The 12446-nt window shown below is 44.6% G+C and overlaps 1 protein-coding gene across 6 annotated transcripts in view; it reads left to right on the top strand.

Annotated features, from left to right (window-relative positions):
* Positions 1-12446, top strand: part of TGFB2 (transforming growth factor beta 2) — a 95030-nt gene that overhangs the window by 46439 nt on the left and 36145 nt on the right. For all 6 annotated transcript variants that reach the window (XM_061382218.1, XM_061382213.1, XM_061382215.1 and 3 more), the window contains one exon: positions 11315-11478. In XM_061382218.1, coding sequence (XP_061238202.1) covers positions 11315-11478 — 164 coding nt within the window. The remainder of the gene's footprint in view (positions 1-11314; positions 11479-12446) is intronic.

Here is a 12446-nt window from a genome sequence, read left to right on the forward strand (position 1 = left end):
AGGTACTGAATGACCATCTACTGAAATGCTAATAAAGATATCTGATAACTAAAAATTCCTTTCAAGCAATTCTTACTCCCTACCATCTTTCTAGTCAAGATTCAAGACTGGCATTTAGCAGAATAGTTCTGATTTTAAGACTCTGTCCTCTGCAAAATGAATACACAGGTTCACCAAATCAGATTTCACATCCATCTGAGCATGTTTGAAATGAGTAGTTAAATCAAATAAATACATATTGAATAGGGGCATACTGTACAATTTGCACACAAAAAAGCCTCAGGGTATGAAACATAAGATAATGACATCTGTAAAATAGAGGTTGTGTGGAAAAGACTGAAGACTTCTAATTTATTATGCACTCAAAACACATAGGAAAAAATGAGTAGAAAGGTTAAAAGAGAGAGAAAATGAGAATAATTCACTGTTGGGATGTATTAATAAAAGCATAAGTTCTACCATAAGGAAGGTGATAATTCTACTCCATTCTGACTTGAGAATTATGTTCAAATTTAAGGGTCCAGTTTTAAAATTGGAGCAGAGAGGAGACCATCCATGGAGGTAAAAGGCTGTCATAATAAAAAGAAATAGGAATGTTTGCTTAGAAAAGAACAGACATGGGGGCAAGGAGACATGAAATCTGGCCTCACAATTTCTGAGTAGGGTCAAGTGGAAAAGGAAGTGAATCATCTTTTGCGGCAGCACCAGCCCCAGTAGACAGACCTTGGAGGTAAGCAGATCTCAGTCCAGCATAGGGAAGAACTCTTTGTACAGCGGGAGCTGTCAGACTGCAGCAGGTCATCTGCCTGAGCTTTGAGGTCTCTGTCACTGAAAGAGTTCTAGAAGATACTGTCTTGTCTCGAACAAGACACTGCAGCAAGAGGGAATTAGATCCCAGGAACATGGAAGGAGCACATAATAGATGCCAGGCAAGCCCTTTATGTGTTCTCATTTCCAAGTGCAATGAAGTTTCAGGGAGAATCAACGTTAGCTGTATTTACTTTCCTTTTCAAATGAGATAATCCAGACCATCTCTTCCTCTTCACATGTCCTCACTCCCAAGTCATGAATTTAATACATCAGCAATCATAGCCTGTCCCACTTGGTGAAGTTGGTAAATAGCTTGCAATCCTAGCAGGGTGTGCTTATTAGCTTAGCTCCAAGGCAGAGCAGCAAACCAGCACAGTGTCTCCAAGTAATTAGGTGATTGCCTGACAAAGAAGTCAGGCCACAAGCAAGAGGCTTACAGACAACACAGAGACACGAGCTCCCAGTACAAGACACGCAATGGCCATTATATGCATCACCACTATAATTTTAGGAAGATTAGAGAAAGATTTGCAAGCTAATAAGAGCCACTACACCCATTAAGCATGTCAAACAGTCCACACCAATCATCACAGAGCTCCAGGGAAAGTGCAGATTTTCTGAAAAGGGGAATGTCTGTTTGTTCTCGGTTAGGAAAGCTCTCTACAGGGATGAGCCAGAATGTCCAACAGGGTACATTTTCGTCTTTATTTTGCCAATGTTTTGTGTAATTCTGGCAAGATTTTACTCATTTCTCAATCTGCAAAAGAAGCTTAAAAATAAAAGGTGCCTGTCATCCAGGAAGAGATTAAGGGTGAGATCCTACATTTCCAAGTTTACTTTGTTAGTGGAATCAATGCTTATTTTTTTTCAAAATTTAAAAAAATATTTATTTATTTATTTGGCTGCGCCAGGCTTTAGTTGTGGCACGTGTGACCTTTGATTTTCGTTGCAGCATGCAGGATCTTTAGGTGTGGCATGTGGGATCTAATTCCCTGATCAGGGATTGGACCTGGGTCCCCTGCATTTGGGAGTGCAGAGGGTCTTAGCCACTGGCTGCCAATTGCCTTCTTTTTGTTAACCATGTTGTGGCCGTTGCTGGGTTCTGGAATGGCTGTGTGGCTAGCTATGTCTTGAGGTCATTGGCCTCTTTAAAGGCCATTTGGTTCAGTTCAGGTGCTCAGTTGTGTCCGACTCTTTGCAACCCCATGGACTGCAGTACACCAGGCTTCCCTGTCCATCACCATCTCCTGAAGCTTGCTGGAACTCATGTCCATCGAGTCATGACTGCTTTGCCCCCCATTTTTTAGAGGAAAAAAAAAGCACAGATTGAAGAGAAATAAGAAGAGAGAGAAAAAGTGGAGCAATGGAAGGTGAGAAGACAAGGAGGGAGAAAGAAAAAAAAGAGTTTTATGAATTTAAAGATGAGACAATGGCAGAGAAGAGTGACTCTGATCACTTAGTCCAACCAGGAGGAGAGCCTCCCACCGTGACGTCATCCCTAAGGAGTGTGTCCCGTTCTTGGTCCACCTGCCTGCACAAGTGGATCCAGGTGCCCTCTCCATACACAATCCTGAGCACGATGAGAAACGTAGAGAAATCGAAATGGAATAGGTGTCTCCATGTAAGTGGAGTTTTATGAAGGTGATGGAAACTTTGGAGTCGAAGCTAGGAACCCTGTCATAGTTCAGTAAAACCAACCACCCTGGGCTGGCATCATTGTGATTTTTACTTTCTTTCTTTTTTTGGCCCTGTGTAAGAAGGGGCCCAAACAGTTCTGCTGACAGTGTGCATAGTCTCAAATAGTAGCTAGATGAGGGCCAAGTCACATACACTGATGCTGACACAGTTAGACTCCAGACTTCCAGCAGCATGACAGGTCTGACACCATCTGCCTCTCCAAGACACCCAGTTTCCATCAAAAGTGCTCCAGGGCTGGGTTACACTTAATAGGAGGGATGGCCAGGGAGAAAATCAGCAACCGCTGGTGATGGGCTGTTTATTCCTCAGTCATTTTGTATTAAATTGCTGTGACTTGAGTGTCAGCAGTGCTTGGGCTGTGGTAGTGAAATCAAATACATCTCCCATGTGCCAAGACAAATTGGAGAAAACCCCCGAACACAATTGTCTTGGTTTCTTGCTGGCCGTGTCTGTGTGCACACAAACAGCAGCTCATTCTTGCCCTCTGGCCCTGTGGCGGGTTGCTTGTCTTGCTGCACCCCAGAGGATGTCTAAGGAACCCCAGACTACTTCTCTCAAAGCTGGGGACATCAGGAACAAGGAGTCCTCATCAAGCGCTGTTGAAAGTCCATGCAGATGACTGCAGAGCTTCAGGGAACGTATCGTTATTTCTGGAAAGAGGGATGAGAAGTTTGATCTGTTTACTTGAGGAGCTTGGGGATGGGAACCAGTGGATGCTTCCCAGGCTCGAGGCATCATGCATATCTTTATGGGGGTGCAAAAGATCGTGGGCCATCCTGACCTTAGCACTGTGTCTTTTATGGGGGAACTTTTGCACTGAGCATACCACAGATCGCTGTATCAGGGCCATTCTTCTAAGGACCATCAATGAAGATACTAGGCTTTGCATTCAAGTTTCTGGAGCTTTTAATAAGTCAAACAGTTGTACAGGAGTTGTGTTTTTGCTACAATACTCCAGTGAGTTTTGGTATTTCTGCCTGGGGTTGGATTCATGTCTTTGACTCATGGGACTCCTTTGTGCAGAAGGCAAGATATTGTGGTGAAAAGCCAGAGCTTTTGATTGACAGGCCAGCCTTACCTTGACCTTAGCCAGAAGTTATTTCACTCTCCTTGCTTTTGATTTCTTTATCTGTGAAATGGGGATGGAAACACCTCCTTAGCAGAAATGAAGCATGTGAAGCTATTAGAAAATGGGAGAGGGTTGTAAAATAAAATTCTGAGGCTGAGTTGAGACTGTTCTTTTCAGGGGAATGGGGAAATGGGCGTATTTTATTCATCCCTAACTAGTTCATGAGATTGAAGGGAGGGGAAGCCTAGCCAAGTTGATTATAGTCTATAATGAACTCATAAATTGTAGTCTAGGGCGTTCACGCATGTGTGCGTAGTCACTAAGTTGTATCTGACTCTTTACAACCCATGGACTGTAGCCTGCCGGGCTCCTCTGTCCATGGAATTTCCCAGGCAAGAATACAAGAGTGGGTTGTCATTTCCACATCCAGGGGATCTTCCTGACCCAGGAATCAAACCTGACTCTCTTATACCATCTTCTGCATTTGCAGATGAGTTCTTTACCATTAGCACCAACTGGGAAGCCCATGGTTTGTTTCATGGTCCTCAAACTTTAGGGTACATAAGAATTGCATAGGAGTTTGTTAAAACGCGGAGCATTGAGCATTACCCCATGCCCACTCATGAGAAACCCTGCTATAGAATAGGATCTGTACATCCACACTAAACAACAGGGCCCTAGGATGCTCTGTAAGCCTCTTACAACTTCTCCCCTACAAAGGAATCTAGCTTGTATTTAAAATTCAGTAATGTACACCTTTGATACCATATATTAAATAGATAACTAATGAGAACCTGCTGTATTGCACAGGAAACTCTACTTAAATGATCTGGGGTGACCGAAACGGGAAGGAAATCCAAAAAAGAGGAGATACATGTATATGTACACCTGATTCACTTGGCTGTACAGCAGAAACTAACACAGCATTGTTAAGCAATTATATCCCAATAAAAATTAATAAAACATAAAATGAAATTCAGGTAACTAGTGAGTGCTTTGGGGAGTAAGACAAACAGAACCTCTGGGCCTCTAACAATCCTTCATTCCCATGTTGTTGTTCAGTCGCTAAGTCGTGTCTGACTCTTTGTGACCCCGTGGATTGCAGCATGCCAGGTTCCTCTGTCCTCCGCTGTCTCCTGGAGCTTGCTCAGGTTCATGTCCACTGAGTCGGTGACGCCATCCAACCATCTCATCCTCTGCTGCTGCTCCTCCTTTTGCCTTGAAACTTTCGCAGTATCAGGGTCTTTCCCAATGAGTTGGCTCTTCTCGTCAGGTGGCCAAATTACTGGAGCTTCAGCTTCAGTATCAGTCCTTCCAGTGAATATTCAGGGTTGATTTCCTTTACCTGGGATAGAGGCCCCAGTCTAAGTCTTCTCCAACACCACAGCATCAATTCTTTGGCTCTCAGCCTTCTTTATGGTCCAACTCTCATATCCATACATGACTACTGGAAAAACCATAGTTTTGACTATAGGGACTTTTGTCAGCAAAGTGATGTCTTGTTTTTTAATATGCTCTCTAGGTTTGTCGTAACTTTCTTCCAAAGAGCAAGTGTCTTTTAATTTCATGGGTGGCACTAGTGGTAAAGAACCTGCCTGCCAGTGCAGGAGACATAAAAGATGTGAGCTCAATCCCTGGGTCGGGAAGATCCCCTGGAGAAGGAAATGGCAATCCACTCCAGTGTTCTTGCCTGGAAAATCCCATGGACAGAGGAGCCTGGCAGGCTATACAGTCCATGGGGTCGCAAAGAGTCAGACATGGCTGAAGCGACTGAGTATGATGCCTATCTTTTACCTTTCAGTTTGAACTACTGCCCTCTGACTTATCCTAGAAATCCCCACGGACATTGAGACCAGTGCCAGTTTCCCTTGGGGGTTCTGTGAGTGCCAGCTTCAAGAGAGCAGTTGTTAGAAATTAAGGTCTCTTTCTTCTTCTTTGCCTCTGCTAATCTGCCTGCTTTGTTAAATAGCACTGGCCTCTCCAGCTAGTACCTTTTAGCACAGTGGTTCTTAAACTTTGATGGTGCATCAGGCTTTCTTGGATAATTTGCACTTATCCCAGGTTTCCAGGTGAGGCAGATGCTCTGGTCCAAGATCACACTTCCAGAACCACCGCTTTAATAAATGCAACAAATACTCAGGGATACTTGACCCACAATTCCAATGTCTATCACATACTTTTCTCCCACTAGTTCTGTGGTGTAAGCAGCTCAATGGGGAATAAACAGATAGAGATGATTGAAGCATTGCCCCCCTAAAGGCTGAACTCTGGATGTCCTTGGGTATTTCTTTCAGGCTCCAAATCTCCTCTTTCTGCCAGAGCTCCTCACATATTGGTGACATTGTAAGACCTTTCTTTGGTTTGTGTTTTTCACTACCTTATTTGTTAAACAGTTCTAATCTGAGCATCGTAACGGGAGGTGGAGTTGTTTGATGCAGAGGGTGTTTGGTGGGAGGATAGAATTCTCTTGTCATCCTTTCTGATGGTCAGGGTTGAGCACTACAGGTAAATATTAAAGTCTGGTGGTGGGGAGCCTGTGAGTATAGTGGTGACTGTCATTCCTCTCTGCAGTGGGCAGGAACCGAAAACCCAGAGTCCTTGATAAACTGCCCCAGGACACTTTTCTCCTTCTCCTCTAATTCAGTTAGGTGGTAAGTTTTCTCTCTCTGTGGGACATTTAAGGAAGGTCCAAGGATCACTTAGCCCCTTTGTTGCAGGATGGAAAAGGGGATAGGAAGGGACGTTTTTTGAGAGGAAATTTGTTCTAAACCCAGTTCTCGAATGTTCCTTCTGCTCATTTGTGTGATCCTGACAACCTGAGTCAGTACATATGAAATAGGGGATTATTTACCTTGTTATATAGATGAAGAAATAGGTTCTGAAAAGCTAAATGCTGTCTCTGTTGCCACATAGATAAGACTTTTTTGATTTGGGGTTAAAATTCAGGTGGCCTTAAAGGACCCCCTGCATACAGATCCTGTAATTATATGGGACTGTGGCAGGACTCGGTCCCTGCTGCTACTGAGTTGTGTCTGATTGTGCTGTTGCATTGCCAGCCTTGGGTGACACAGCTGCCCCCATGCCCTATCTGAGATGCTTCGGGTATGGGTGCCTGACATCGGCTTTATGAGGGGCAGGGGACAGCGGGCCCAGCACCAATTCTTGGGACGCTAGGAGTATGGAAGGGTGGCAGAGCTCAGGAGTAAGGCTCCATGGCCCTACTCCAGCCCCGTTGTCCCAGTAGATGTCACATTCGAAGCCTGAATTCAAAGGTGAAATGATCAGGGGTTCAAGATGGCAACCACAGACTATCAGATTCCACTGTAAGCCTTTTCTGAGCTTGGGAACTGGTACAACTGCCATGACCACATGCCCATGAAGCCATCCCTGGGTCACGGGAAACCGAAGGACTCTTAAGTGAAGATTGCTGACCACGGGGTGCTAACATGGGGAGGAGACAATTTACAATGAGTTGATTAGTTATTTGGAACCGATGACAAGTCAACCTAGAATGCATGAAAGTAGCTTGTGATCAGATGCTACCACTGGGCATTCTGTACACCAGTGGTCCCCAGCCTTTTTGGCACCAGGGACTGATTTCGTGGAAGACAATTCTTCCAAGGGCTGGAGGGTGGGGAGAGCAGGGATGGTTTGGGGTTTATTCAAACTCGTTACATTTATTGTGTGCTTTATTTCTAAGGTGCTAGACTTTAGGAATCAGTAGTTAGACTTCCTTCTTTTTTTCCCCCTCTGTCTATTCCCCTAAGCGGGATTTAGCAGGGATTTGAGGTGAGGGGAACACCATTCATTGGGTGACATTCTGGAATCTCCTATGTGCAAGCCTTTTAAAGACAGGAAGGCGCATGGGATGGCAAGGGGTGAGGAGGGAGGGGAGGTACGGTAGGGGAGCAGAACCAGTTTGGTGGTCTGAAATCCACAGAGCTGGCAGAAAGTGCATTTGACAGAACCAAAAAAAAGTGGGTCAGACATCTAGAGGAGAGTGCCAACTAGGATATGCGAGGGCAAGTTGGCAAAGGTCAAACCCAAGTCACTGAATACCTCGCAATGGGGTAGAAGCTGAGTTGAAATACCAGAGGCCTTTAGAGAGAGCTCCCATTCCAAAGGGGGACACAAGTCCTTGCAGAAGGTGGAGAAAAAAGCTGCATCCCTCCCAGGCCAGATGGGTGGATCAAGCCATTAAATACGAGCATGGGAAAGGAGCCCCAGCACCAGGCTAGGTATAGAGGAGCCATGTTCAGCTCTCTGTACATTGCCTCTGAGAGCTTCTATGAGGTAAGGTCAGGATCATGAGCTGGGTCTAAGCAATTCGCTGTGACTTTTAGTTTTTCCTCCAGTGCAGACGTATTTGGGAAGTTGCTCAAGTACCTTAGCCAGGCTATGGGCTGGTCACCCATAGCAGAGGACAGCTGGGGACAGCTGGGACCGACCGTTAGAAGTGGTAGTCAGTTCTTGAAGTTACCAGTCTTTATCCAATGAGCTCCTGCTCTTGGATGCTGCAGCAGGGGTTTGGGAAAGGCTGCTGTGTCCTGCTGGCTTGGTCCCTTCGCGGAGTCATGAGTCCAAAGCCCAGGCACTGGCGGGGAGGGAAGGGGTGCCCAACTGTCATTTCACCTCCTCCGTGAACAGCTTCGACTTATAAAACGAGCACCAGATATGTGGATTTGTATTATCAAGCAGTCAAAATAGCTAACACGGTTATCATGGCCAGAGGGGAGGAGGGCTGATTGCCAGCTTATAGGGAGCAGAAGAGAACAACGTACTTAACTCTCCAGCGACGCCCATAAATATTTGCAAACACCCCTTCAAAGCTCGAAAGCCTAGGACCGGACCATTGGATGATTTGCTTAGAAAAAGGAGAAACAAAATTGACCTCCTTGTCTGAAGCGGCCGTAAAAAGCAAGTGTGTGTACGGGCAGATGACCAGAAAGGGAAAAAAAAATGTTCAAAGTTTAATAAACACAAAAGAGAATAAAAATAAATCTCAAGAGCGCTTATTTACAAACTTGATGGAAGGATAAGATTGGGGCGGCCGGGTGTGAACGCTGCATGTCTGTGGAAGTAGCGTAGGCCCCCGGGGTGGGGGGGTGGTTTCCACTGAAAGGAAAGGGGGAAACCAGCAAGATTGTTTACTCTTTCTAATGACAGGAAACCCACTGAAGCAGGCTGCCCTTTCAGGATGCTCTTTCCAAGCATGTTTGAAGCTTCTGCTCTCTGATGGGGAGGCCATGAGAAGATAAATGGAGAAACTAGGCCTGCGGAAGGTTCTGGCCAACCTGGAGAGTGTGTGAAGCCATCCTTCCAGGCCTCTCTGCCTGGATTCCCAGCCTATTTTCAGCTGAGCTGTCAGGATGGGACCAGCCTGTTCTGGGCCGGTCCCATCCTGGGCTGGTCATGTTCCAGCAGAAAGGTTGATTTCTTCATTTTTTTTTTTTTTTACACAGGTGGTTGGATTTTTAATGGTACTATCTGCTGCACTTCACATTTCAATCTTAAAACAACCAAAAATGTCAGTAGGCATTGCTTTTTTGCCAAAGGCAGATGCTACAGCAATGTAAATCCAAACTATAGCAAATTTGGATTTGGGGGCTGTGGCCAACATCACTGCAGATTCTAGGAAGGATCCCTCACTGGTAACTGAATGACATTTTGGTTCATCTCAGTATCTCACTCACAAATGATCTTACACGGGGCATGGACAAGTAATGTCGGCACAGCTATCTTTTCAAACTGTTGTGCTGGGGGCTCCCATGACCTTTCTGCCTGGGTGAATGTTTGTCTTCCTGAAACTGTCCAGCAAATGTTTCAGAGTAGTGATGCAGTGCATCAGCCCTGTGTCTATGCAAATGCATTCTTTTCTCTGAAACTTGAATGGTTTAGATGAGGTTTGTTTGATTGTTTCTGAGACTTTGGATCTACAAAGTTTCAGTCCACACAGTCCTTTGTGAAGCAGTCATCAAGCAGAGCATGGTTTTAAATGTATCACTTCCCCATGAGCTGCTTTTTGAGAGTCATGGGACATGGGGAAAGGATGGAGAAAAGCCTCTGTGAGGGGGAAAAGTGCAGAGCTCTTCAGATGATGAAATGCTGGTGTGTTCCTAGCATTCGGTTTTTCAGTGTAATCATCCCAGAGCAAGGATTTCCCAGGAAATCATGAAAGGTATTTATTTCTATTTTAAGATCAGCAAGATGGTACATTTATTTAATAAGAAGCTAGTCTTGCCAATAACCAGATGCTTAAGTCTTTCAAAACTGTTGATGACCGACTATGCAAACAGTGGATATTTGGTGAACTTCATGTGTGCAGACTTCTGTTCTAGTAGGTGCAGAAAAATATATGAAAAATACTGTCAGTCCTCAGGATTCTTAAAATTTCATTGGGAGAACAAAATAAGCAAGCATAATAGCAAAATAATAAAAAACATTTGTAAGTAGACTGTAGCCCTCCAGGCTCCTCTATCCATGGAATTCTCCAGGCAAGAATACTGGAATGGGTAACCATTTCCTCCTCCAGGGGATCTTCCTGATCCAGGGATTGAACCCGGGTCTCCCCCATTGCAGGCAGATTCTTTACCATCTGGGCCACCAGGGAAGCTCCCCCCCCGCCCCCGCCAAAAAAAAGAAAACATTTGTAAGGGGCCATAAAACCTGAGAATGATTACGTTGTAATGACGTGACATAATTGAGGAGCGGTAGAACAACATCGAACCATCAGAGTTGGATGCTACATTCCAGAATAATGAAAGTAAGTTTGCAGGAGATTTTCAAAGAGTATTGTAGGAATATACCTATTCTACCTATACTATAGAAACATACCTGTAACAGCTAGCCTGCCCAGTGTAGATACTTAATAAATGGGTGTTGTATAGGAAGTATGGGGATAGAATTCAGACTTGCTTTGGTTTTGTTTTAACCCTGAGTTATATATCCAAAGGCAAAGACAGGTTACCTCAAAATAACAGCAAAATTCTAGCAGCCCATGAACTTGAAATTGTTGTGGGCTGTCTGCAAATCTGTGTTTTTCATGGCTCAGAACAGAAGGCATTGAGGTTGATTCTTTCTCTTCATTCGCTAGGGTTCCCTCCCACCAGTGAACATTTATGCCGAATAAAGAATTTTAAGACTGGGCCTGGTATCACCACCATGGGTGTATTTTCATTCAACAGTCCTTACCCTAACTTCACTAGAGGGTGTATTTGGTCCTATGTGTGTCAAAGACCAAATTATAGAAGCCAGAAAAGATGCAGTCCATGAACCTGGAGAGAGTAGAGTGTTTGGGTGCCAAAATTTCAAGGGAAAAAATACATGGGCAAACTGCTTGCCATTAGGAGCTATTTTCTTGGCACATTTGATTAAAGTGTATGCAAGCCTGACAGCTTTCTCCAGGCATCAACTGTCATGAACTTGTTCCAGTTCATAACCATTTAGGATTTTCCACCACTCCGTCAACTTTCAAAGAAGAGGGTTAACTTCGTGCCCTCAAATAGAATTGGAAGTGGTTTGTTAATCCCTTTTAATCGGCTACTCCTCTAACCAAATGCACATGCTTATTTTTTTTTCCTAGTTCAATTGTTAATGATATTAAATTGGCCATTGGAAACGAAATCATTCTATAGATATTTCCCGTATGATTTCTTAAGGCTGTCTCATGCTGCAGGGTCTTTTGTGGGAGAACAATGGATTTTTATCATTTCCAATGATTGCCCTAACTTTTTACAGATGCCATCCCGCCCACTTTCTACAGACCGTACTTTAGAATTGTCCGATTTGACGTCTCCTCGATGGAGAAGAATGCTTCCAATTTGGTGAAGGCCGAGTTCAGAGTCTTTCGTTTACAGAACCCAAAAGCCAGAGTGCCTGAACAACGGATCGAGCTGTATCAGGTAATTTTGTTTGGGTTATTTGAATGGACAATGAGTTTTAAGTCTTAGGGTAAAGGACTTACTACAGACTGAAATTTTTCTGAGCTGATACGTCATTTTCTACACTCACAATCATGGGACAGGCCCTCATTTGTTATTCCTCTCACAGTGACAGCTCATTCCTGAGTTGCTCAGGAAAGCAGAACCTTGAATGTGAAGGGGGGAAGCTCTGAGCGTAAATGGCTGGAATGACCATCCTCTGGAAGGCTCCAGTCCTGAAATTCACCCCCTACCCTGGAAAGTCAGATGGTGCAAGACCAATCCCGCCCCAAGGAGAGAAGTCAGCTACCTTTCTTTTCTCATCTGATGGCCATCTTTTTCTCCTTTTCTTCCCTTCCTGTTGTCTCCTCTCCATCCCTTTTACTCTCTTTTCTTCCTGTCTTTGCTACCTCCTTTCTCTTCACTAACCTCATCCAGCCTCCTCTTCCTTTCTGATTCTACTCAGGCTTTCCAGTCCATCCGCCACCAAATGCACATCCTCTGTTCACCTCTGCCCTCCATTATTTCCGGCAGCCCTGGCATCTCATCTCCCTGGGTACAGGTGCTGGGCAGCAGTGTCAAAAGATGATGATGATAATGGTGGTGGTGATGATGGTGATGATGGTGATGAATGATGATGGTGATGATGATGGTGGTGGTGGTGATGATGATGGTGATGATGATGGTGATGATAATGGTGGTGATGATGGTGATGAATGATGATGATGATGATGGTGGTGATGATGGTGGTGATGATGATGATGGTGATGATAGCAGTGATGATGATGGTGATGATGGCAGTGATGATGATGGTGATGGTAGTGATGATGATGGTGATGATGGTGATGAATGATGGTGATGATGATGATGGTGATGATGGTAGTGGTGATGATGGTGATGAATGGTGGTGATGATGATGGTTATGAATGATGGTGATGATGGTGGTGGTG

This window comes from Bos javanicus, chromosome 16, assembly GCF_032452875.1.
Source record: "Bos javanicus breed banteng chromosome 16, ARS-OSU_banteng_1.0, whole genome shotgun sequence".
In the NCBI taxonomy this organism is placed as follows: Eukaryota; Metazoa; Chordata; class Mammalia; order Artiodactyla; family Bovidae; genus Bos; species Bos javanicus.